The sequence below is a fragment of the Fistularia commersonii genome, chromosome 30 (assembly GCF_037954325.1).
Source record: "Fistularia commersonii isolate RoL2024-O1a breed Wild chromosome 30, RoL_Fcom_v1.0, whole genome shotgun sequence".
In the NCBI taxonomy this organism is placed as follows: domain Eukaryota; kingdom Metazoa; phylum Chordata; class Actinopteri; order Syngnathiformes; family Fistulariidae; genus Fistularia; species Fistularia commersonii.
Genome location: NC_141313.1, coordinates 5,372,943 through 5,400,019, shown reverse-complemented (window position 1 = coordinate 5,400,019; position 27,077 = coordinate 5,372,943). Strand labels below are relative to the sequence as shown.

The 27,077-nt window shown below is 46.2% G+C and overlaps 1 protein-coding gene across 1 annotated transcript in view; it reads right to left on the bottom strand.

The window, feature by feature from the left end:
• jarid2b (jumonji and AT-rich interaction domain containing 2b) overlaps window positions 1–22,247 on the bottom strand; it is a 104,607-nt gene extending 82,360 nt beyond the window's left edge. The window contains exon 1 of the mRNA XM_086178006.1: window positions 22,088–22,247. Within this exon, the coding sequence (XP_086034132.1) occupies window positions 22,088–22,132 (45 nt within the window). The 5' untranslated portion in view covers window positions 22,133–22,247. The remainder of the gene's footprint in view (window positions 1–22,087) is intronic.
• Between the last annotated feature and the right edge of the window lie 4,830 nt (window positions 22,248–27,077).

Below are 27,077 nucleotides of genomic sequence, written 5' to 3'. Positions count from 1 at the left end.
CCCCCCCACTCGTACGACCACGCGAAACATACAACACGTAAAATCTAAATGAAATCGCTCAAAGTATTTACATTCCAGATTTATCTCTGGCCTCTACAAACAGTAAAAAAAAAAAAAAAAACCCGAGCCTGGAAACCTTTTCCTCATGACTCCAATCCGAGGTATCAGAGCAAAACCCCGGCCTCGGAGTTCTCACATACACTCTCCCTTGTTATATTCAAATCTGTGTCGCTCTCTGGCTCATAAAAATTGGACACATGCCAGAGTGTGAGATTGGAGGAGCTTGGGGTAAAACATGTCTGGGGAGGTTCAGACCAGACTTAAATGGATCTCCCACTTTGCTCAGACCGCTCTCAATAGATTCATGGACTGTCTTAACATGCTCCTAGCTGAGAGTATGTTCTGTTGCTAAGTGCACGGGAAGACAATCAAAATGTGTACTTGAATGCACTTTGGTGTGTGTGTGTGTGTGTGTGTGCGTGTGTCCTTATCTCAGCAGAGCAGGAGGAAGGAGTTCAAAATGATTTGCAATGCATTTATCGCGGCGAAAAGTCTAGCATTCACGGGAGCGTTGTGTACACGTCTGCTTGTCTTTCGCCCCGGACAAAGAATCGGCCAACGTGATCAATCACAACGCCACGCTGAAGAAATGTTCGTGGTCGTCCAAACAAAAATAATCAATCTTAATCTATCGTGTCCCTTTCCTTTTTATATCGACGCAGGAGAACTCAATCAATAATAGCGGTGAAATGGATTGATGTTGCGCGGAAATGCGTTTATCCGGAGGTGTGCAGGAGATGCCAGACATTCCTCTAACCAAGAATTCGGTCGAACCTGAGAAACCGGAATGCTGATCAGAAGACAAAGACTAAATAATAGAGAAATTTGTAATTTGACGAGGTTAAAAGAATATTAACAGCGTTTTCAGATATCTTCTCCGTTGCCAGGATGCCAACTCCGCGGAGCCTCCGAGGTGGGGCGAAGCGGAGGGGAATGCGCGTTGTGATTCTGGCTCTTTAAAAACCCCCCGTCTCCCCAGAGGATCGGGGCGTTGGAGGGGGGTTTATTGACCACGGGGGCAGGCTGGGAGTCTGGAGCAAACAAAATCTCTAACCAGACCGATGGGGAAAAAGAATCGGAGTGAGTACAAGAGAGGCCATGGGGGAGTGTCTGTGTGTGTGAGCTCACACTGGAGACAGGTTAACTGTCAATGTCTGCGCTCGGCGGAAGACAACGCCGGGGAGCTGCCGCCCCAAACATCTGTTATCCAGGCAACGGCAACTGATCTTTCTCCCAACCCTCCTTTTTCCCTGCTTTCTCTCCATACATCTGCTCCCTCTCTCTCCCTCCATTTCCCCTTCACACCTGCTCCCCTTCTCGTCCTCCCATTCTGCCCACCACGTATTCTGTTTTTTTTTCTCCCTCCCATGCACCGCCTTCTCCGAGGCGCTTCTTCCCCTCAAGCTACGTCAGCCGGCTGCTCGGCCACCGGGGCAAAAAAAAAAAAAAAATTGACAAAGTGAATCCTGCGTTTTCTCTTGCCTCTCAATCGCCCCCCCAGGCCAGGTGGTGGAGAAGCAGATTCCACTCGGGGAATAGTTTACATAGCATTAATTGTCAATGTGTGGATGCAATGCAAATTTTAACAAAAGTTTTAGGGAGCCTGAGGAAGACCACCTTATAATGTGAACTGTATCTCTAGCCTGGCTGCTTAAAAAAAAAAAAAAAGAAAAAAAAACATTAGGCCATTTCCTTCCATTAGTTTGTTAAATGATTAATTATTAAATATGTACATCACTAATCTCTTTCAACAGGGATTTGCCTTCACGTTCTTCAAACATTACGGGAACGTCGAGTCACCTGAGGCAGGGAATGAAACCTCTGCATTCCTTTGTGTGAGGAGATTAATTCATAACGCGAGTTAAATTCTTGCTATATCCAAACATCTCATCATCTAAAAATGTGGGGGGGGGGGGGTATAAATCTTTTTTCTCTAATTGTTCACTAAAATTGCATATGAATGAAAGCACTGGAACTGGCACGCCGGTACGCTGCATGTCCGGCGCAAAATTCTTTTCCTCCCTTCTTCTACTTCCAAGATTGCTTTCCCACAAACACACACACACACACACACACACACACACACACACACACACACACACACACACACACACACACACACACACACACACACACACACACACACACACACACACACACACACACACACACACACACACACACACACACACACACACACACACACACAAATCCCTTGCAATTTCCACAAAATCATGAGAATTTTATTTTTTCGCCACCATGTGGGACATTCAGGAATTTTGACGACTGTCAGGGTTTTCCCATCCATAGACGTTCCCACTGGAACTCCAGAATGGGTGTATGGGATCTGTGTGTGTGTGTGTTGGGTGGGGGGGGGTATCCTGTCAGCGAGATCCAGAAATTCTCTGAGCACTGAGTACAGTGGGGAAGGCCGGTACACTGAGACCATTGTGAGCAGGCCAGCCACCCACACGTGATGCTCGGCTAGCAAATACAGATACACAGTAATGACTGGGAGAGAGAGAGGGAGAGAGAGAGGACGCTTTGTCCAGAATGCACAAAATAAACACTATAAAGCAAACACTGTGGAACTCGGCTTTGTGACAGTTCGCATCCAAAATGATTAGTATACCGTGCCAGAAAGTGATGGGGCAGCTGACAGTCACAAATCTTGAAATTCAATTCATGGTGGGGGGGGGGGGGGGGGGGGGGGGGGGGGGCTTGGATTTAGATGCAGCCCTTAAGAGGTTCATTTTACGATCAGCCGCACAGAGCCTCCGAACACAGGCGACAGATGAAGGCCTTGAATGTGTGAGAACAAAAATTAGCACTTTGTGAACATTCACTTTTGTTTGTTTTTTTTTTTTTTCTTATTTCATCACAGGATACTATACAGCCCATAGGACCATGGATTTCTATCCTTGGTAACAGTACCTGTTAATATTTCTTTACGCCGACCCGCCACAATGGTGACCGCTGTAGACCCAGCTAGTAAAATCTTACTTTATTGTCAAGCTGCGAGCGGCATATTGATCCGTGCGACCCGGCTCTCACACAAACACAATGACGACTGACAAGTGCAACTCCGCAGTCTGCGTGCAGTCCGGACTGACCTGCCAGTCAAATACGGTCAGGGATGAACGATCGGCTGCGATGCAATTGCCATTTATCCGTGCAATTTCACCGGTGGACTCCGGGCATGAGATACCAGTAATCGGCACGGTGTCCAGGAGTTGTCTTTTTTTTTTTTTTCCAGTTCTCACTGCATAAATGAGTCCCCACAAGCATGGCTGAGTGCACAGGAAGTCTGTCAGTCACTGGCACCCGTGAGGCTGGATGTTCTACAGTAATGGTTCAGGAGGTAGCCCTAAAACCAATGTTTTAACCATTATTAATCCGTGATGGTACGCTCCGGTAAAATCAGATGGATCGCGCTTTGGCAAGACAGGCCGCGTCAAGCTGACAGAACCGCCAGTGAGTCTGAATTTGCATATTTGGACTCGACCTCTTCGAGGTCTGTAATTCCAAAGGGCCGCCGGCTCATGATATTCAGGTCAAACTCTAAATACTACACGCTGCTGATGCGTGAGACCCAAATGCGTTTTGGAAAATATTTTCGCTGAGAAATCTTTCCCCTTTGCTATCAGCAACATCTCGTTTTTACAGTCTGCGCCAGGATAGATGTGAGCTGGCTGTTGTTTCCCTGTATAACCAGATATCCTGTCGCCCCTATCCTCATGTTGGAAGAAAGAAAAAAAAAAAAAAAAGCCCAGTGTATCCAGCAGGATGTTCTCTTGGGCCAAACAGAGGTCTGATGCATTAATAAGCCACTGTTACACAGTGTTTGACAAGCACTTCATTACACTGGCACACACAGATGCCCCACCATATCCAGTATTAATCCGTTAAACGCCAGAGCTGAACACAATGGAAGAGTATGTGCGCATGTGTGGCTTCTCGTCATTTTGGCTTCGCTTATCACAATGCAGGAATTAGGTGTCACCCAGCACAGGTTTGTAGTGACTACGCTCCCTTCCGTTCCCACACCTCTTTATCACACAGGTCACATTCGCCACTTCCTCGCTGCAGTGAATACCTCCCAACTCCACGCGGCGAGAGCCAATACGGCTTGCCGTTTCCATCAAACGCTGCTCTCCTGTTAGCGCACACCTACACACACTGTCAATCGCTCTGCCTCTGCATACAAAAAAAAAACACACACACACACACAAGTTCTCTGAAATTACTGTCGACACAACATAATGATGTGGCTTGGTATAGAAACACAGCGTGGTGCCATTTTTCTTTTGTTACCCAGGAATAAGGAGGATCAAAGAGAGTAGCGCCATACTGGGGTAAATGTCAGGTTCTGTTACTAACTACGGCTTGCAATCGGTGCAACCATGTATAGGATTGCGTGGCAGAAAGCCAGATGCATGCACAATTTACGAATTTACCGTCACCATCAGGAAGCAGGGAAATACTGATGAACATTAGTTTCATTGATACGCGTGTTTTATTTCAAGAAAATGACCGAGACGTCACGAAAACTTTCCCTTCTCAGAACACTCAATGTTGGTTTATGATGGGGGGGCCGTGCTCGCCGCAAGTTGCGTAAAGTGCGCCTTCCTGTCAGTCAAGACACAGAGGAGGCGGGGCAGGGGAAAGTGCAAGGATGATGACTAAGATTAAAACCCAATAGCAAAACAATGTTTATGGCAAGAACATCTGACTGAGGACATTACAGCTGCTTTCCCTTCTATGAACATTCAGCATCTGGTTTCTCTTGGAAAACACATGAGCAAACATACAAAAGACTCATTTTCCCCGAGATCAAAGATGGAGGAACCTCTAGCTGTGGAGTCATGTAGGGTCCTCGAGACTGTTTGATTCGCCCTTCAAAGGAAACCAGAATTTGTTGGGTTTTTTTCAAAATTGACTTAAGTTAAATATGTGGCCGCATCAGTCAGGGGGCATCCACCATCGCTAATATCTGCTTGTCAGGGAAAGGCATATTACACCACTGTGTGCAGGCTGGCGTTTGGTCAAGCCAGGGAGAGATCCGGCTCGCTTGCGGCAGGGTTCCGGTTCGCTGAATCCTGTTCACTTTACAGAAATACGCTGATGTGCCTCAGAATTTATTCATTTTTTGAACCCACTCTTCCGCAGAAGCAAAAGTGAAACTGTCACATGACGTTGGTCCTATACAGAGACTATAGCGAGAAAACTGCACTCATTCAACTCCATTCTCCTGCTTGACATCAACAGAAGTCTGCACATGGCGGCCAGTGCAAAGACGCCACCAGACATTTAGTAGGTTTAATGTGATGCAGCTGATGTGTCTAATAAACCCACAACACAAAGTCAATGATTAGCTAATATCCTCTCCTCTGCTCTGGTCTTCCCCCCCCCGGTGAGGAGAAATGGCAGGAAGTTCCCATCTCAGTTTCCAGACAACCAACGGCTGTGACGGGTTCTTCTCAAATGTCACTCATGCAAAGACTTGATTCTGCCAAACCAAAACTGGAAAACTACCTCAAACCCGCCGCCGGTACTTAAACACCTGAAAGGAAAGTCCTTTCATTAGAAGAGGTTACATTTTTACACACTATGAGCAAAAGTTGTCCTTTACATGTTCAATAACAACTGAAATAATGAGTATCTTCTATCTGATCACAGGGGAAATTCATGATACAACATGTAAACTGACCTGGTGGCACTTGTGGCACAATTGGTCACATTTCCAACTCCAAATATTTCATATGAGCAAACCCCAAGATGCTGAGCAGACGGCCCCTGTGCTTTCCTTGGGGAAACCCTGTGTGTATTTGCGTGCCAGGCATGTCCCCCGCTGGTCTGAATAATTAACTCGGGGCCTGTTTATCCTCTGGGCTTATTCAGAGTTGCTGGACCATTGATTGGCCCCCTTTTTTTAATTCCCCCAGGTTTGGGCTAAAGCGGAGAGATGGCCAGGGTCTTAAGGCGAGGCATTTAACGCTGCACACTTTCCCTTCTTCGGGACGTGAGAGTTTGTGGTTTGCGGCGACTCAGTCACTCCAAAAGAAAACAATGGGAAGGTTCGCCGCCGAGACCATGCCGCTGCTTCTACAATCTGTGACCTAAAACACAGGGATTTTTGTGAATCATTTCAAATCCAAATGTAACAGGTCGTGAGAATGTGGAAGGAAAAAAAATCCAAATATGCAAAATGTGACAGGAGACAGCGATGGAAAGTTTCAGAGTTGTGATTACTGCCATTATGTCAATGCAGGCTTAATATCAAAGTGGTGAGAAGCCTGAGACGAGCAACACAAATAAACACACAGTGTATGTCTTTCAGTGTTTATCTAACCTATAGTCACTTTTGAGCAAATAGAGAGCTCCGGCAAAATGCCTGCATTAAAAAAATTAATCCCTCATTGGTTTTACTTTGCAGGATTAAGACATATTCAACTAAAATAAAAGAGAAAAGGTGCCTTTTGCATGTGCGGATGCGTCACCAAAATCCCGGTGACGCTCATCCGCGTAATGCAACGGAGTCTCTATCCCTGACGTTTATTTAAAGCAAACCGTGATCTTCGGTCTAAAGTAAAGTCAGATTGTTCTTGTTTCCCGAAATCTGTTGGTTTAAAAACTCATTCCAGTCCTCACAGCAGTAGCAAGTACGAGACCACACGTGTGTAAGAAAACGGGGCGCCGTAGTTACAAGGCGCTCGGGGGGGAACTCCATATGTGCGGCGTGCTAACATTTTCGCAGCGTGTTGTAGCAGCTCTGCTGTATGTGTTTCATCAATCAACACATCCGAAGAGGCAGATCTGAAACCTTCCCCACAACCCGTCGCATCACGAAGAAAGCCAGGTACTAGACTTGTGCACCACGTGCGTCTTCAATAAATACCAATCATGCTTTTATTCAAACTAACATCAAACTTGCATTAGGGCTTCGACAGGGCTTTTTTTTTTTTTTTTTTTTTTATAAACATAGCTCTACAAAATGCATCTCCTGCATCGTGTCCGCCGCACCCGGGGACACAGCTCAGGAGCCATTTCAGAGCAATCTCCAGCTCTAGTTTCACTTCCCATTAGCCATTCAAAGCCATGACAATGCCCAAGGGGGGCAGCGTAGCCCTGGCTTTTCCCCTCTGCCAAGGCCCTCGCATTAGTCAGAGCTGTCTCCCCACCACAAACACCCCTTTCCAAGCCCTGTGGTTGACAGGATGATATTTTATCGTTCACCGTAGGAGCGTCGTAATTACCTTACCTACTTGGTATTCCGTTCCAAAAAAAAAAAGAGAGTGAGAGTGTTTAACTCGGGCGCAACTTCACTCTCCCGCGTCAATATTTGCAAAACCCCCGCGGGGGGTCATCATCAGGGGCGGAGGGGACCGTGTTCATGTGTTAAATGCGCCGCTGAGTTTGATGTTACATCAACATCCGATGGCAAACGTGGCGGGAGCCATGTTAATCTGGGATCAGATGGCAAAGTGTTCTTTAAATGTAAAAAGGCAATCCTTAAATGAGACGAGGGAATTCAAAAACTGTTCGCCTTGAATATTAAAGTGCTTCTATCCACCCCTCCATCCCCGGCTAAAACCCCTGCCCCTTGTCCCTGCCCCTTTCCCCCCTACTCCGGTCCCAGATTACCCATCAATCCCATTTTATTCTACTGGCTCAGACGGCGCACCAATCGGGCGGCAGGACAAGGAGGAGTGCGATAGCGGATTGGCTGGCGGGGGGGAAGGGGCGGAGAGGCTCAGCCATCCCCTAACAACAGCAACATGCTGCGAAATGAGTGAGCGAGCATGAGAGACAGAGGATTCCCTTGTCCAATTTCCCGTCCTCTATTCCTTTTACTACTCCCCACCCCCCCGTCAAACGATTTGCACGCCTCTGGTGCCGGAGCAGCGCTCCTGTCCTCCTCTGCATCTCGAGTGCTCACTTGATCCGTCTTAAAAATGGTGTTTTTCCAATCCGATGTTGTCTCCCCTTTGCTCCCTCGGCTGTCAGTCTGCAGTGAGTGCTGACTCTGTTGCTTGCGGTGACACTGAACAGAGCTCCGCAGAGACTTGGTGCACGCACACGTGCGCGCACACACAGACGAGCATGCTCGATGCTGTGGAAGCCGGGGGAGGTCAGGCCGGTTCCTGGTGGAAGGAAACAATTACACACCGCGCTTCACATGCCCACACACAAGTGCACATGGAGACACACACACACACACAGAGTTACACGCACAAGCAGCTCAGCTTGGGTTGAACAAGGTCTACGTGCTGACCTACTTCTTTACTGTCACTCAGAGGCACTGAGCACTCTCGCACTCAGCTTTAAGTCCACAATAAGGCAATAAGGACCGCTGTTTGCACAATTTCTAAGAATGTTTAAGATAAGGAGACTTGTAACCTTCTACAACCCCCCTTTTTTTTCCTGTGATGACACAGAAATAAGTCCCCCCTTCTGTGGCCTGGGGGCTGTTAGATAGTTATGGCTCCAAATAGCCATCTTGACTTGCTTGTAAAAAAAAAAAAAAAAAAAAAAAAAATGAAATAAACAGAAAGCAGCCTTGAGAGCATGTGATTACAAGACTTCACAGAAGAGGCTTTTTTTTTTTTTTTTTTTTTTTTACACTTTCAGTCATGCAGGATGAATGTCATAGATTTGGGCATTTTCTAAGATCAAATCTTTAATTCTGTCCCGTGATCTTCTTATGACAGTGAGAGATCCTCTTTCATCCCAGCTGTGGATAGCTTGCAGCATCTGCATTCAGACTGCTCTCCATCAAAAACGACCTTGACACGCTTTCTCTGCTGCCTTACTTACAGACATTCCTTTTAGAATAGAACTTTTCTTTTTTTTTTTCAAATCTGAGGACCGGCGCTCTGTAGTTGCCTCTCTCTTTCTCTCCCTCACTCGGGAGCGATATTAACCACAAAGAGCTCCAAGTACTAACTCTTGGCCTCTGTCTGCACGCTTTTGTTCTTTAAGGGTTACAACCAGGCACCCGAAAGTCGACACCTTTATTGGCGGTGTAAAGAAGAAAAAAAAACAAAAAAAAACGTTGGATCAAGACTACGGCATCTAATCATACATGTCACGATGTGTCTCGGTCACGTCCGAAACCAAAGTTTGCCTTCTCACTCATCCGAGCGCTCGAGAAATCGACTGGACGATAAGTCACATTTCCCATCTGCCAATTCAAGCCGTCTCGGATTTCATCCGGGTTAAGACGCGTTCGGGTGGACGCAGATTTTCAGGTGGTTTCCAGACACTGTAAATATTCGGTTAAATCAAAGCTGCGTTATATTATAGCACAGCTGTGGTATATATCTACTACTTTTTTTTTAGTATTATTTTTATTGGCTTTGGGGTTTGACAAGGTCACGGATACATGGCTGGTTCACCCTCAAGTGTGTGTTTCAGCCAAAACAGGTGAATGAGAAAGACAGGTACTTTCCAGACACGCAAAGGCCTTATCGCAGATATCCAAGGATCGAGGACACACATTACAGAAGAAGCGTGTAACCATTGATGGTCTGATGAGCCCCCACACACACTTTCAGGCCTTACAATAGCTGCATTGATAACACCCTCCAAAAAAAGATATGTAAGAACTCAAGAGAAATTAAAGGGAAACGGCATTTACAGCTCCATCACATTCATGCCTGGATGTATTTCCTAACCAGGACAAAAAAAAAGTGTTGTGTGGGGGCAACTTCTCATCCTCTTGTGAAATGGTAAAAAGAAATCACACCAAAAACTGTTCTATGGAAGGGGTTTTTAAAAAAAAAAAAAAAAAAGTGAAATTTGTCAGCTAGTCATTGATCTGCTGAAGGGTCAGGCTGAATATGCTTACGGGTGAACTCCAGTAGCGTGAGTGAGTGACAGCCACCTCCATAAATCAATTCACCCGACAGTTATTTATACACCAACACCTTCATTTATGGAAATTATATGCAAACCTGCTGTAGAGTACACATTTACATGGGTAGGAGTCCTCCACCAGCCATCACGGCCGCAAGATCGCGTCTTACGGAGCGGAGGAGATCATTTTTACAGCGGGCTTTTTTTCTGTAATGAGGGGAAAGAATAATAAACTTTGCAAGCCAGGAATTCTCGGTTGCGAAGACACATCTCGTCCGTTCTCCCTTCTTTCAGCGGGAGTGTGGAGGAAAGCTTAGGTTGGCTGACTTGAAAATCTACTGAAAACCATTACACTTTATAGCGCCAGACTGGGGGTGGGGTGGGGGGGACAGATTTAAACGCTTTTTCTTTCTCTCTCTTTTTTTTTTAACAATCTTGCAACCACAGGTGTGGAAAAAGAGTCGTGGGCCTCATGTCATCAGCTCAGCCCGGCCCTGAGACAATAAATATCGAATCCCTTACATGCTACGGAGTCCCTGTACAGCACCGCGTTTGAGAATTGAGAGCCTTCTCCTTATGACGCCCCTATTACATTTACTTAAATAAACACCGGTCAACCATTCTGACCTGAAAAAATAAATTCAATTAAAAAATAAATAAAAAAAACAACTCTATGATCACCACAGATTCTTTCCATTAATGAGCAATAGCTCAGTGTCTTTGCAGTGATTCATGACACGCTGTCCTGAAAGATCCTATTTACAGCCGTCCCAATGACAAAAAATATGGAAAAACTACATTTCTTTCCAAGCTGGACGTACCTGGAGCCAAATCATTCAAAATCACATCCGCCATATTTCAGCTGCGCTCATCAAATTCACAAGCGTGACCCCTGCGGTACAGTAAATGTCTATACAACATGTGTAATCTCTCAAATGCTTTGCAGCGGAGACATCCATCTACTGTATTGGTTGCAGGGTTAAGGCAATCAAGTGGCCGCCTCAACAGCGCTGACCAATTCACCCTCCCCGTATAAATGGGCAGCGTGCAGCTTTCCTTGGACCACGGGAGGGAAACCGAACGATTATGTTGCGACAATATCGCAGCAGCCCTCCATAGAGACAATCAGGGTTAGATATTTATGCAGAGTGAGCTGAAAGAAAAGCGGGAGGAAAGGCAGACGGGGACAGAGGCCGCGCGGGAGACAAGATTTCACCGCGATCACGGGAGCTTGAAAACACATTTGGCTCTCTGTCTCAGGTTATGCTATGAGAGCGAACTCTTTACGAGTTGATATAAGAGGCCACGGCGAGATAAGCCCGTGCCATTTACCAGAAGCTGAGACAGACCGAGGCTGTGCAGATCCTGATGTGTCAGTCAAGCAACTGACTGCGGGCGCTTCAACGGGCTGAATTTGAATCCCGAACAACGGCACTTCCCCTCCAAACAGTCGAGCGCCACCACAGGAACACCGCATCCATTTTGCAATCTGCAAAAGGTTACGCAGTGACGGGCCGGGCCCAATGCAGATTGTCAGGCAGATAAGATTACCAGTTAGTGTAGTGGTTAAATGGAAGCCACCACAGCCTTGCACTGACAGTTGAAAGGGAAGAGCAGGAACTGACCGCAGTCATGAAGGAGCTGACCACAGTCTTACAACAGCCTCCGTGGACACGGCGCCTCATCTCATCTGACCTGGCCGCTCAACCTTCCACAGGAATGGCAATGATATGAATCTACTGAGCTTAGATTAGAATGGAGGGTGTCGTTTTTATAGATGCTGACTCTTGCAGACTATTCTCAAGGCTTCTAAGGTAATGAATAGACTCGTGTCATTCAGCAGGCTGCATCACAGCTTATCTCCGGTATAAAAATTACAACCGAGCCGCTTCATACTGCCATTCAGACTGTTATCTTAAATAATGAGAGTTAAAAACAGATACGGCGGGTTGCGATGAAGGCCAAACTAGTCACACATCAATGCGATCATTTAATGCGAGTACAGCTGTTAATTGATTTAACAATACAGCTGGATTAAACGACGCCAATGTTGATTTTGAAGCACATTTTTTGTGACCTAAATATGATGAATCCAATGTCATCAGCAAGTGCTAATTTGCGCTTATTCACTCCATTGTGAGGTTCTCCGTTCACCAGACAAAACCCTTTTCTTCCTGGCCACACTTCATTGTCGGGGTTCACTTCTAGATGGCAAAATCAAACAGATTCAACGGCGTCGGGTTCGCTGGATCCGTCACCGGCGGGCACGCAACCATCATGAGAAGAAAGGGACAAATAAAAGTGGCTCGGGAAGAGCTGCGGCGATCCCGCCTATTTTAAATTTAAGTCAACGGAGCGCTTTTTTTGCACTGATATATTGAATTACTTCTCATTTACAATCACCTTGACCTCGGTCTCGCATGCGAAGCGAAATTATCTGTATTGTCTTCTGTCATCTGAAGTCTTTCTGGCTTTGGTGCATGTGTGTGTGTGTGTGCGTAGATATGTGCATTCCTGCATGGCTACAGATTAGGACGTAGGCAGAGCAGGTTTGGAAACAAAGCCAGGGTTTAGGGAGGGGAGTTCCTCTGCACAGGGACTCACATTATAGGCCTGGGAGTCGTTTCCCTGGCACAGCCATAGTCTCGTGCAATAAAGAAAAGAGGCAATTAAGAAATGATTTTCACCTCTCAGCTTGGGACGAACCCTCGTACCTCGGCCCGGCCCCGGCGCTTCGCTCGCTCATTCTGCCGGGGCCTGAGGGGCCAAGAAAAAGGATGGACCAGTATGACAATACACGGGGGGCTTGTATAAACCGAGATGGTGAGGAAAGATGGCGTAGGTGAAGACTAAAATCAGTCTCGCTAGAGGTTAAGTTACTGTTATTTGGGGTAATCCACAAAAACTGTCCAAAACCAAAGTTAAAATTTGGATGTGGATTCCAAGGGTAAATGAGCGACGCCTGTTTTTCTCGAGTAACTGAGCACGACTTCACGAGACTCGCAGCTCTAGGTTTTCCCGGATTTGTGCCGCATAAAGATCCAAGTCACAGGGGCCGTCATAAATAGCGCAACTGCATCACGGACATTAGGAGCCACCAGAAACGCAGCACCCCGATCGATCATTATGATTAAATACGCTCCTTTTACATAATTTGATTACATTGCCCGCCACGGCACCGGTTTACTTCTGTGTTTGTTAGTGCATCCGTTTGATTAAGTCATTCTGTTCTGTGCATGAATGTGACAGATAATTAACGTATCATGTCTTGACATCAGCATAACAGACACGAATTAAAAGCAGATCGTAGAAATGACTGTGTGAAATGACTGACTGATATGAGTAATGCGAAATTCCTCTCTTGGTTTCAGTGACATTAAGGGTTGTTTATCTATTGAGAAACTGATTTAATTATGGCAAAATTTACTGTAATAAAACGCTTGACGGATGGTGCCATCATAGCGCTTTTTCTGCCAAGCAAGCATTGAAGTCAATTCATAGAGTCTCTGTGTAAGAAATTAAAAACAAATAGGGATTCATGAAAAAAATATATGTATTTTAAAATCTTTTCACAGAAATTCCCTTGTCAGCTAGAAATTCTCAGGTTTACGGTAACATGCTGACCGTAATGACTCACATAATGCGGAGACGTCGCAACTTCCCCAGATCGCTACCAGGAAACAAACACTTCCACAGAGATCTAAACTTCACTTTCTGCGCCTCCATGCAGCCGTGAGGCAACTCTGAAACAAAAAGATGACACATCTGGCTTGCTCTGTACCTTGTAAACGCCTTAGTTTCCATAGAAACGATCAAACACACACACACGTACACACACCTCATCCCAACCCCTCCACACATATAATCATCATCATCACCCAAGAAAGAGACAGAGGATACACCTTTTTATCACCATGGTTACTTCTTCCTGGTTGGGTTACACATCCTACTTTGCCGGGATATGTTAATCTTGTCTCAGGTGCCGGCACACGTGAACATTACTCATTCCAAAAAGGTTAAAAGTGAGTGTTTCTACAACCCTCAGGTTCCGGTTTAACTAGCAGTTACTTAATCTCCCCTCCACAGATAACAACTAAATCTTAAAATAGCAGCCACTACTCTCACTGTGTTTATTCACATTTTTTTTTGTTGCCTGGTTATGACAAAGATCAGTGGAAGAGACTCGCCGCTACAGAGGATATTTCACTTGAGACGGTGCCTAATTTGATTATTTCTATCCTCTTGAATTTCTTCCCCCCCGACAATGGCAGGTTGGGGAGTTTCGGGGCCGGCCCTCTCCCCCGGGGCCTTGTGATGTTTGATCCGGGGCCAGAGGAGGCCGGCCAGTGATTCAGCCCAGACTCTGGCGCCCTTCCCTCGGTGTAGCATGCACTTTAGCTCCCTGCTGTGCGGCCTGGAGGAAAACATGCAGCCAAGAGAATTGTAAAAGCCCTCATCTTATGTGGAGTGTGGTGGTGGTTGTGGTGGGGGCACTTTGACTCAGTCTGCCTGTGGTAAAGCTAGAATAGCATCAACTTAAAAAAGGAAAAAAAAAAATCTAGAAACATAAAATCCATAATCCAGGCAAAGTACCTGTCGATCCATAGTTTAGTGCTTATCAAAAGTAAAAGAAGACTGAGCCCAAGGATGTGTGTTTCACATAGGATTACACAGAATATTACAACAAAATAAACTATTTATGAATTAAAAAAAACTCCCGCTAAAAGCGTAAGTAGACTTCCAACACCACTTTCGATACATTCTCCGCAAAAGAACTGCAGCGAGAACCAGATTTATCAAGAGCAAAATATCCCCCAAGGGCCGGATTAAGCGTGTGATTCTATGCAAGTATGTTAACGTGTGTATGTGTGTGAACATGTGTGTGTGTAAGAGTTAATTCAAACAGCTGTGTGAAATCAAATTGGAGGATTCCAAAGTTTCCTTTGGCAGGCCGAATCAAAACAAAATGGATGAAAGAATGTGTGATGTCGATTGAAAGGGGGGGGAGGAAGCTGCGAACCCGCCAACAACATAATCAAGTTGCTGAGCAATCTGATCTTTCAAGTCAATGATTATCACATCCAAACACACATTGTGTGTGGAATCAAAACTGAAAGTGAGGACGGCGATCGTGTTCATGCTCCTCCTTTGCAACTGAAGCATTTTGGGAGAGTAAAAAAAAAAAAAAAGAAAAGAAAAGAAAAAAAAAAAGCAACATCCCAGCCCTCTCCTCCGGCGTTATCCCACAGAAAGCTCCCGACGCCTCTCCAGTCTCTTTGTAGCTGTGAGGAACTGAGCGAGAGATAAAGTGGAACAGAGGGAAAAATCCACTCACTATTCTATTAGAAGAAAGGATGGGGGGGGGGGCGTAATGCATTTCTAATGGCAGCTGGAGTAAAGGGAGGTGTAGCACAGACGGAAACAGAATGGGGATATATATTGACCTGCAAATCAAATGGTTTACGCTGGTTCTTGCGGCCCCGGCCAACGGCCCTGCCGCCGCCTTCCCCTCATTCTTCCTGTTTTCTCACATGTGATCAGACATGGGGAATCGGCACATCCGACAGCGACATGCACGCCCTTCCCCAGGCTTAGTTTCGGCACTCAAAAAACACGCTCTTGTCCGGTCCTCTAAACACTGGATGGTGTAAGTGGTTCAAGTGAGAGCCACATGCGGTTAAACACCTTTTTTGTCACCAGATATTTTCTTTTTCTTTCCAAAGCGATCACAGATCGCACAATCTCCGGCTACTTACCAGACCCTGGATGCACTTTGTGTTAAACTTACAGCACCGACACTTTTCCGCGTCTTGTTTTTTGTTTTTTTCCCCCTCAAAAATCACTCCAAGAGGCCTGAAAAGTGGAGATTAGGGCAGCAACAGTGGTCACTGAGCCACTTTGCACCGCCAGCTCATTAAGCCCCTGTTTTGGGGGTGACAGGAAGGGAGGGGGCTGCCGTCCTGCATCAAGGCCTGCCTCGCAAGGGGCCAAACGCTCGGTGAAAAGGGTCACAGTCGAAAGCTCTTGAACGAAGGGAGTTCACTATTCCACAACTAGCCATGCGTGTTGGAGAGCCACAGATGACTGCTTTAAAAAAGAGAGGCAATGATGGTCAAACGTATTAAAAAAAAAAAAAGTTATCGGTGGGAAATGCCCTTATGAGAGATTAAATGAAAGCAATTTGTCAGCGAAAGGAGCGCCACGTCAAAGAGGACCCGAATGGAGTGGCCGGTGGGAGCTGGAAACAAACGGTACCGTCACAAAAACAGTCATTCATGAAAGACTGCACTTGGTTGAAGCAGGTGTAACATGAGAGGATCAGGCATGAACATACCTGAAGTAACATCACCCAAACCTGTTGAGAAAGCACCCTCAACAGCCCTCACACAAAAAGCTCCTATATAGAAACCAGATTTTTTTTTCTAGGGTTGCCTGTAGTGTCTTCCTGGCACAAGCTGGACGGTGGAACTGTGGTATTCCTGGCAGACAGGGAGGAAGTGGCGGAGGATCGATACCGACTGAGCCTCCGCTCCATTGCTTCATCCCTTGAGGCTTAATTCACTGGATGTGTAAAGATGACAGTGTCACAATAGAGGATCAAATGGGATTGACCGCAGAATGAAAACGTAAGGAGTATTTATTAAACTGATGTCACTGAAATGAGGAGGCCGGATCTCTCAAGAAGTCGCCGGAGAGATGTACATAATGGTCATTAAACGCTAATGCCAGGCTAAGCTACAGACGCTTGGGTGATTTGAAACTGGATCAAATAAATAAATAAATGGAAAAAATACTTCCCATTTCGGCTTAGAGCTTAAAGAGACGCTGTGGGCTGAGCTTAAACTCAAATGTACAATAAGATTTAGAGATTTATTTATAATAAATAAATATATGGTTGGCAAAGCTTGGGAGAGAAATGGGGTATAAAAAAAATTAAAATTGTTTTCTCTTAACTCTATTAAGATTGCTGAATGTCCTTCGCAGGCCTTTGTGAAGCCTGCAAGGCCAAACCAAAGACAAAGCTAAAGTGTTGATTCAGCTTCATAGGGATCCTGAACAGATAAGCTGTGGCAACCACTCATTCTCTCTCTCTCTCTCTCCCCCCATCTTTCTCTTCCCCCTCACACACACACACACACGTATGTGTCCACACACACACATTTACAGAGCCTCTCTGGGACTGACCAGCTGTCTCGCCCCCTCCAACTCCATCTGAAGCTGCAGGAACAGGAGGATATAAATCACTCAGCAGAATGAAGACGTGCAGAGTGGGGACACACGTGGTGCGCGCACACACACGCACGCACGCACGCACGCGCACACACACGCCTACATTGGCCTTCCAGAACTGCGCTCTCCCTGACTATCTTAACTAACACACCTATGTGCACACAGCCCGCGGCAAGAAACCCGCGTCATATAACAAAAGAGTAACACCTACTTTGAGGTCATCACTCCGCTGCTGGCTCCTTAAACCTGCTTTATCTCACCTAGTGACTGCAGGTGTATACCTAAAGAACCTTTGCCTCTACGTGTGTGTGTGTCAGTGCCAGCAAACGGCGATTGTGCTCAATGCCAGGAGCTGATAAGAGAAAAGGTCAAATTGCATAACGGGTGTTTGAGCCCTGGATGTGACATAATGCTGTAGAAAACAGAAGCAGAAGATCGGTCCGGAGAAGAGTAAAGAGGGTGAGGCCATATTTATATTGGGAGAAAATAGCTGAATGTTGATGCTGTTGGCCACCAAACATCCACAGTGGGTCCAAAGTGAAGCAGGCAGCTCACAGAGCCCCTGTAATGATACAGAAAAGTCTATTACTGCCAAAGCGGACTTCATTTACAGGAGGGGAGTGGGTGGGGGGGAGAATTACCCCCTTCTCCCCTTTTCAACACAAACTTAATGCATAAATAAATAAGGCTGAATTAAAAGAGGCTGGGCTTGCCAACTTCACTCCCACAAATGTCTCTGGCGGTGCTCTTTGAGTCGACAGGCCCGGTGAGAGGCGAGGCTGGGCTGGGCTGGGCTTGGCTTGGCCCACAGCGTGGGAAGGACTGATACCTCACTGCGTCAGCGCGCGCACAGAGATTTGTCAATCACCTCTTAGCTGACAAATTCCTTACAGGTCGAATTCTTTTTTTTTTCTTTTTATTGACGCCAAAATCACAAAGAGAAATGTGGGTGCGGAGGACAAAAGGTTATGGATTCACATACTTGAATTTGGTTATTTAAAGTATATTTAAATTGGTCTCGGCTCCGTGCCACACCATCTTCTGATTTGAGTTCAGTCATTTTTCATTGTGTGTAAATTCCTGGCAGCATCAGTGAGGTCTATATTCTTGGCAGTTAATTTTATGCAACAGATACGGTCTGGCAAGGTAATCAAAGTAACTCTGCTTTGATTTTGCACCGCTGGTGAATGAGCTGAGATACAGCAGGGTAGATGTTAGCTCTAAATTAAATTACTAAGTATTGTCCCCAGTCATTCGTTCTTCAAGGCCATTCCCACAACATTGCGTTGGCTTCCGACGGCTATTGCTCGCTTTACATACTTCATGCGTTTATGGAAAGACAGGCCCGGGGATCAACTGGAGTGGGAGTGGCTACGTTAACGAGAAAATATGGAAAATACTATCTCTTACCAGAGAACCTTTCAGAGGCGCCACGTGGAAAGTAAACAGTGGACCCAGTCAAATAAACAGGCAATAAAACATTGCTGTTACCACAGTTCGCTTTGGTTTATTCTAGTAGCCATAGTGACCGGGAGCTTGCAAAGTGAACCCTGCCATGTTGCACACGTGAGGAGAAGGGGGATTATGAAAAGAGAATTTGCATTGAAACATAAGGTTAAATGAAGCACACTGAGGCTCAGGCACGGTGAAAAACAACCCGGTGACCCTCTCTTCATGGTCCGACATGAGGCCCACATTTCATTTAGACATCCCAAGAACGAGAGAGCCAGGGAGAGAGGGAGATAAAGAGAGGAAAAGGAGTAGAGGAGGGGGAGAGTCTGTGCCTTCGCACTCCCCACTCTGCCCCCGCTCTCTATTTTTGTTTCCTCTTTTTGTACACGCTCAACGCACACACTCACAGTGCAATGGATTTTCAACTTGGCCCTCATCAGTTGTGCGCCTGATGAAACAAACACTGACAGCCTCTTTACATTTGTAAAGGCCCCTGCAGCAGCTGTGCTTGTCCCACACACACCATGCATGCACACAAGTACGCAAGCACACACACACACACACACACACACCAGACACACACAGACACACACAACCTTTGAGTCAGAGGCCTAGCCCCAGCTGGGGCCTACAGGAAGAGCCAACTCTGCACAAACGGCCTTAACTGCACCGAGCCATACTCTGCCGTACACTCTCACTTACACGCATTCAAACACACACCCACTGAGTGTCGTGTTTTGTTAGAACAACACTGCCTCACATTAGTGCTTGCTACTGCAGTCATTACACGGTGCCCATCCCTCAACCGCTGGCTCGAAATGCAGGAGCGCGTTTTAAAATAAACCCTCAAACATAAATTTTTAATAATTTTAATGGGAGCGGAGAGGACGCCACTTGCACTGCTACCGTCATTAGTGACAAAGCATCTTCCACGATAAACCCCATCGAGCAACGTGGCTATTCTTTCCGGTTCTGGTCACAAGGCATCTATCAATCCTCACAGAAAATGCTAATCGCCTTCCTTTTAGCCGGGCCCGTTACCCATTTATCAATCATTTTGTGACTGATGAAATTTAATAACATTCATAGATTGTAGGTGTTTGTTGGAGGACGGGGGGTAACAACTCGTACTTGTGTTTCAGGGGGAAATGGTTAAGCCGAGCATGTATAATTGTCTTACGCTAATTAAGGATGGGCAGGGGAGGGAAGCGGGGAGTGGGATCAGCAGGGCCAAGAGTCCTGTCTCACAGCCCGGAGGGGGGGCTAGGGGACCGGGATCCCTCCAGGTTGTTTTAGAAATACAACAACATCCGAGCCTTTTGGTCTGGGCCAGACTTAAAGCATCAACTGCAGCTGCTGAAAACACAAGACAGATGTGATACACATACACACACACAGATACATACATGTGGACGTGTGCATTCACACACCGTAACATACATCATGCAGTCACACCAGGCACGCCATGTCCCCAGACCCCAATACTCTGGCCCCAATACAAATTATAAAAACAACATATGAATGGGCAAAATGAAATTTAAAAAAAGTAGGTCCCATCCAATTTTACAGATTGTCTGCAAAAACGACACAGGGGTTCTCTGGTCTGACAGAGCTGCCGGGCCACATCCCCTTTCCATCATTCCGAGGAAGTTTCAAACAATTCGACACGAATAAATATTTCTGATTGTCTGTCATTTATGACCGACCGATGAACGTCGGCATTAAAAGAATGCTTGAAGCCACTTAAACCACTTGGCCTCGGTTATAAGCTTATAAGCGCATCTCCATCACGGGTGAAATGTCAACAGTGACTACGAGCGGGGAATAAGACAGCGGTAAACTCCCACTGAAGGGCAAGTGTTGGTCGCGGCGCGTCGAGGGAAAAAAAACACAGTTTATATCGCGTTGTATACCAGTATCCCAGAGGGTCAGAGCCGGGACAGGAAGCGGGGTGGATAAGAGACATCACATTGTCGTAGTTAAGGGGAATTAATGGAGATATTCACATCCATGAGACACAAACTGAGTGTGTGTGTGTGGGGGGGGGTGCAGGATTGTGTGTGTGTGTGTTTAGGTACAGGGTGCATGATATGCCTCGTGCAATTAAACGCAACAATAACACGTCCATCGGGGTGAGTAACGACAATTCTCAGCTACAATCCACAAAAAAAGAAGGAAGAAGTAGTAGTAGTGCAACAAAGTTTAACAGCAACTTCGATTGAAACCCAGATTAGGAGGGAAGGTGGTGATCGAGGAGGGGGAAGGGGGGCATCACAAAGCACGTGCCTAAATAACAAGTCCGACCGAGACCGAAGAACTCCCTCCAGACGTCCAGACGCTTCCACCGATTCGCCGGCGTTACTCGCGGAGAGAAAATGGTCGCTTCATACATGAAAACCTCCGCAATGCGACTGCACGCAGCCGCCGCTCCGACCGCACCGTAACGTGTCAAATCGGTATTTAACTAACAGCCCCCCCCCCCTCCTCCACCTCCTCCTTCTTCTTCTTCTTCTTCTCTCTCTTCCTTCTCCTCCTCCTCCTCCTCCTCCTCCTCTCCCGACCCCGCTGAGCTCATCCGTGGTTGTGTCGCCGTTTAACAAAAAAAAAAAAAAAAAAAATAGTGCGCTCCGTCGGCGGGGCTGCAGCAGAGGTCACCCGAACTACCTGCGAACGTTCCGCCGAGTGTGGCCGAAAAGCGACACGACAAGACGGCGGAGAGTCGTCTCCCCCCCCCCCACCCCCACCGGGTCGTGGAAATAGCTGCTTTCGGGGAGGTGGTGGTGGGGCAGAAAAAAAAATGCTGAATCGCCTGACCCCCTTTCCTCCGCACTCTTTACGGGGAGAATTAAAGAGCCACGACGGGCGGTCCGGCGAGAACCGGGAGTACCGCGGCCAAAGGAGACCGCCGAGAGCCGGGGCTACGATTCTCCCCCCCACCCGCGGCGGAAGAACCGGTTTATGTCACGATAGGAGAGGAGATTTAAAGACAACAACAAAAAAATTGCTCGGCGTGGGACGGGACGGGAGCCGAAATAGCTGAGCCATGGCCGCCTCCGTGAATAGGCAGGAGCCGGGAGTGAAGGCACAGCTCCCCCTTCTTCACCCGGGCCGAACACACACTTCTGGAAGTCCTTTAATCTGGACTCCTTTATGGCTTTAAACCGGCCTGAACCCCCTTTACAGTCCAAGTGGGGGAAGCGGACCCCCCCTCCTCCCGGACCAGCCAGCGTTCAAACAGCTCAAACATGTCTGATGTCGAACGGGGAGAAAACGCCGCGGCGGACGTTGAACAAACACCCGCCGTCTGCGAGCGGGGAACCCGGGCGGAGGCTCCGCGGAAAGCGGCGAGAGAGGCTCCGTCGCCCGCCGGGAGGAACGGAGGGGGGGGGCGGCGGGCGGAAGAGGAAGAGGGGGGGGAAAGTTTACGTTTTCACCGCGGCGAGCAAACAAAAAAAAGGTAAACTTAAAATAAAGAGGCGGTACTCACGTATTTCTTCTGAATGATATTCCTCTTAGGTCTTTCCTTGCTCATTATGCAATCCCACAGAAAATGTGTTGGCTAGAGAGAGAATGGCCACATGAATTTTCTTTCTTCGCCTCCCGGAGCTCCACCGACCGACGGTTTAAATCCCCGGCTCCGCTGCCTGGCTCTGCACAATCCCCCCGGCGCTCTCTCTCTTTCTCTCTCTCTCTCTCGCTCTCTCTCTCTCTCTCCTTCTCTCCACCTCTCTCTCTCTCACACACACACACACACACAGCAAGTCGGATGTTAAATCCCCCAGACAGAGAAAAAGGGAGAGGAAAAATGGAAGAAACCCAAAAAATAAAATAAAAAAGGAAACGTTTCAAGGATCGACGACGCGCAGAGACCCGGGCGTAAACATCGTCAAAACAGCCGCAAAACGATAAGTTCCATCGGCCGGAACGCGCTGGGCTCCTCTGCTCCTCGGCTCCCCGGCTCTCGGCGCACCGGCTCCCGGCTCCGCGTACATCAACACACCGGCTGCGGTGTCAACAAGTTACATCTTGTTCGTCGTTCGAGGACGCGAAGAGGCGAATAAATATTTGCCAGCGTGTGTTGACGAGTGTAATAATAATGTTTTTGTTCTTTTTTTTTTTAAGAAAAGCGTTCGCGTCCTTTTCAGCTGGAGCCTGCGATCGACGGGAGAGCTCTCCAGCGGCACTGGCGTGCTGATGGCGAGCAGCTCCTTTCTTCCCCGCTCTCAGCCTATCACCGGCCGCAAGCCTGCAGCGGCAACTTTAAAATCCCCACTGAGACAACCCTAAACCAGGGATAAAATAAATAAATAACCCCCCTCCTCCCTTCTTTTCTGTTGCCTCTTCGCCCCTGCCCCCCCTCCTCCCCCGATTCCAGTGTGGAATTAAAATGTGAAATTTTAGTCCACGTGTACCCCCCACCTCCACCCCAACCCCTTAATAATATAACCTCTTGAAAGGACATGATGCTACTCAATACTGAAGGGGGAAAAAAGATTATTTTAAAATCAAGAATTTTAAGGAGGAACAACAAAAGTGTGAGTGTGTGGGTGGGGGGGGGTCTTAAATGTAAATTAGCACCCCCATTTTGCACCACCACCCACAGCCTGCAGCCATGTGGCTAAACATTAAGCTGATCTCCTGCAGGCCCAGCAGAGAAACACTGGAACTTTGAAAAGGGAAATGGATCCATCTTACAGAAGAGCGAAACCGTCTGAGTTACTTGAGTTCAGCTTTAGGTGAAGGGGGCACGGTGAGGGTGGGAGAGTTGCGTGGGGGGTGTTTTAAAAAAGAAAAGATGAAATATTTCTTGGGCAAATGCTGGTCTCAAGTGCGTTAAGGTATACCACCAAGTCCGAGTTTCAAAGTCTCAAATTTCCCATCATACCGGGAGTCACGATTGTTGGGGTTTATGATGATGCTGGTTTTCTATGTGATTTTGGGGTTGCTGGGAATTTTGTGGGTGTGGTTTGAGGTGCAATAAATTCTGCTTTTATTTTTACCTGGAATTGAGCGGGAACAGTTTTATTGCTGGCTTGTGTGGCGTGGCAGTGGCCAACAACAGCTATAGCTTATTAAAAAGATGTTTTACCGTCACCCGGATGTTTCCTTGACTAAAATGCTACGATACATTTCCCCCACAAAGGTTAAACATCCACTCCCAAAAAGAAATCTGGAAGTCAGTATTTACTTATTTGTATTTTTTGTTTTCCTTCTTTCAAAAATAAATTCTGACTCTTTAGTTTCAAGCCGCGACAAGTTTAGACTCTCTTGTAAGGTCTGGATTTGTTTGGTATCTTTAGTTTTAAAGTATCAACTCACTGATAATAATAATAATAATAATAATAATAATAATAATAATAATAATAATAGTAATTGCCTTTATCTTCCAGAGACATACAGATCAAGATGTCCCCCACACCCAGTCCCCAAAACACGTCACTTCTTCGACTGCACACCAGTCACTGATTTGAAAAGACAGAGAGGGAAAAAAAGGTAAATCTGTATTTAGAGCATAAAAATCTCAGCACATGGAGACGCACGGTACAGGTCACCCCCCAATTAGTATGCAGCCATTTTGTAAATTTACAGTAACACTCCTGAGAGGTAGTGCACAGCCGAACTCATGCATATTTAATCAGGTACTTTTCGCAGGTTTGTGTTGTTCTCGCTGTTATGACTTTTAGCTGGCTGGGTGTCCTCATCGCTCTCACCAGGAGTGGGCTCGCCGTGTCATTATTCTAATATACTGTGTGGGACGATTGCTCTTTATGAACCCTGGAGGTAGTTAAGTGTAGTGTAGTGTGCGTCCATACGTGTGTAGGTGTCTGTGTGTGTGTGTTATTGGTGTACATTATTCAAAAACCCACTAAGACAGATCGTGAAGACTCTTCGTCAGTATAGTGGAATTTTTCTTGGTAAATCGTACTTAACCTTTTAAATACTCTTTAACAGTCCCCTCCAGTCAAATGTGTTTCCTTTTTTTTGTGTGTGCGTTTGCATCACGGTGAAATCACATCCTCCAGCTTCTTCATTGCTGATAAACGTGTACATTGTTGTTATCACTACGTGTCTGCAATATGCTAGCAGGGCGTGCCTTTACTGCTATTCCCTGAATTTCTTTTAGCAGGCCTCTCTTCTGAGGGAGCGTTTCAAACAGGACAAGTGTGAAATTACTTTTGGTGATGCTTTCAGTGACCATGTCAACAAAAAAATTCACCAAACACACACCCACATGCACACACAAAGATATCTTATAGGAATGAATAAAAGCAGGACTTTGAGTTTTAATAATCCCATACAGTTTAAAAGAGTTGAAGAAATGCATTCAAATAGGGTGGAATGGGCGGTGAAAATTGTCAGGTGTGATGTGCACTTAAAAGAAAAAAGGATCAGCCAGAATGAAAGGAAAATTTGTAAACAATGGCCAGCAATGACCAGCAATGTTGTCTGGTTTTGAGACAAAAAGACAGGAAGCAGAGCTTGAAGTTGCAGGAAAGTAATTGAGGTTCTTTTTGGGAGGGAGGAGGATGGATGGGATCAGAAATGAATCCATTAAGAGTCACAGCACATATTAGATGTTCTTGAGAAAGTCAGATTGAGGTGGTTTGGTTATGTTCAGTGGAAGGAAGGTAAAGATCTGGGTAGAAGGATACTTTGGTTGGAACCTCCAGGCAGGAGGCCTTGAGAGAGAGTTTCTATGAGAGAAGAAGATGCCCAGACAAGGGTCATAGGGAGGGAGACGATAGGCTGTGTCGAACCCTGATGGGAGTAGCCGAAAGAAAAGGTGAAGAAGTGGAAGGACAGTATTCCTCAATAAAAGGGCATCTAAACCAGGACATGTGGAATTTTCCAGTAGAAAACATCAGGCCATGGTGAGGTGGATCTGACAGTTGGAAGCCCGTCCCCGTACAACATACAGAACACTGACGCCTCCGGGTCACAGACTTTATGGTGAAGTCGAACACAGACCACATATTTTGTGGCCAGTTTAATCATGTGAAATAACAATTATTTGCATATTCGCACACAGTTATCTTTAAATTTTTATTTTCAACTTGTCAAACTTGTATACATACCTATATTTTTAGAATTGCAATAGATATTTTGCCACTAATTTTAATTAATGCTTTTCCTGCCGTAAATGTTTGGGTATATTATACATTTTTTCCCCCCAAAGATAACACAGTAAAGTAATTATCCAGAGTCAGCTGACAGAAAGTCCTCCATGTATTTCCATTCACAGCCAGTTGGGGATTCAGTGTGTCCTCTAAATCAAAGCAAACAACGTCTGTGAACCCACATTTCTGATCATATTCATGTTTTGGAAAACCCAACAAGGGAGAATTCCTCATTCATCAATGACATTTCAGCTGTACGTTTCTGACAACACCTGTGCCAATTCTTTTTACAACGATGTTTGAAGCTGCTCTATAAGAATCCGCGTGAGAGGGATGCAAAACGTAATAAGAAATACTGAAATGCTGCTCCATTTGCAGCTGCTGTCCAAGATCTTGTTTTTTTTTTTGCTTTTGCAGACACAAACCACGCATCTACTCGCACTGGAAGTTGTGTCCTCTCTTGGGAAAAGAGTAAAAGCCGATGGTGACCGTGGGCCAATGATTTTTGTAGGTTGATCATTTGCAATTTTTTTTTCTGCAAACGGATAACACAAGAGTCTGCGTGTGTTCTTTGACATCATACTGGGTGTGTCTTCGCCCTCAAATAAGAAAGTCGAGTCAAACCAGGCTTGTCTGCCTGCAATAACGGCAAATCCCCCCCACTCACCTTTGTGCAACATCCAGCAAACTCGACTGCAGCAACTGGCGCTGTCTTTTGGACAAAGAGCCAGAACCTGTGAATTATCATAGTGAATCTACTCCAGATCTACCAGCATCAACAGGAACTCCCGCTCAGTTGACCCAAAAGAAACACCAAAAGATACACCCAATATGCAGTGGCTGAACTTCTTTTATTCACTTGCTAATCTGCTGTTTCATTGTAATGCATATAAAGATACTCAGATGTGATAATGGCTGAGAGGAAGAGCAATTGTTTCCTCCAAATTCAGTCATTCATTCATTACCAACAGTATACCACCTATCTTTCTTTAGGGTCGCAGGGGTGCCGGAGCCTGTCCCTGCTGTCATTGGGCAAAAGCCGAGGTTCACCGTGGACTGGTCGCAAGTCGATCACAGGGGTCACATATAGAGATGAACAATCATTCACTCACACGTCTGGGGAATTGATGTTTCTTGCCATTTAGCAGACATCTGAGGGGGTTGATATGTATGAAAGTTTGGTAATCTAATCCATATGGAACTGTTCTGAGAGGACAACTGAATGTTTGGCTAATCGGGGGGGGGGGGGGTGTCAGTCCATCCCTGCTCCTACAAGGTCTCACACAGAGCAACAGTGATATTTACTTTCAAACGTAACACAATTATCTTTTTTTTTTTTTTTAAACCCAAGTCTTTACA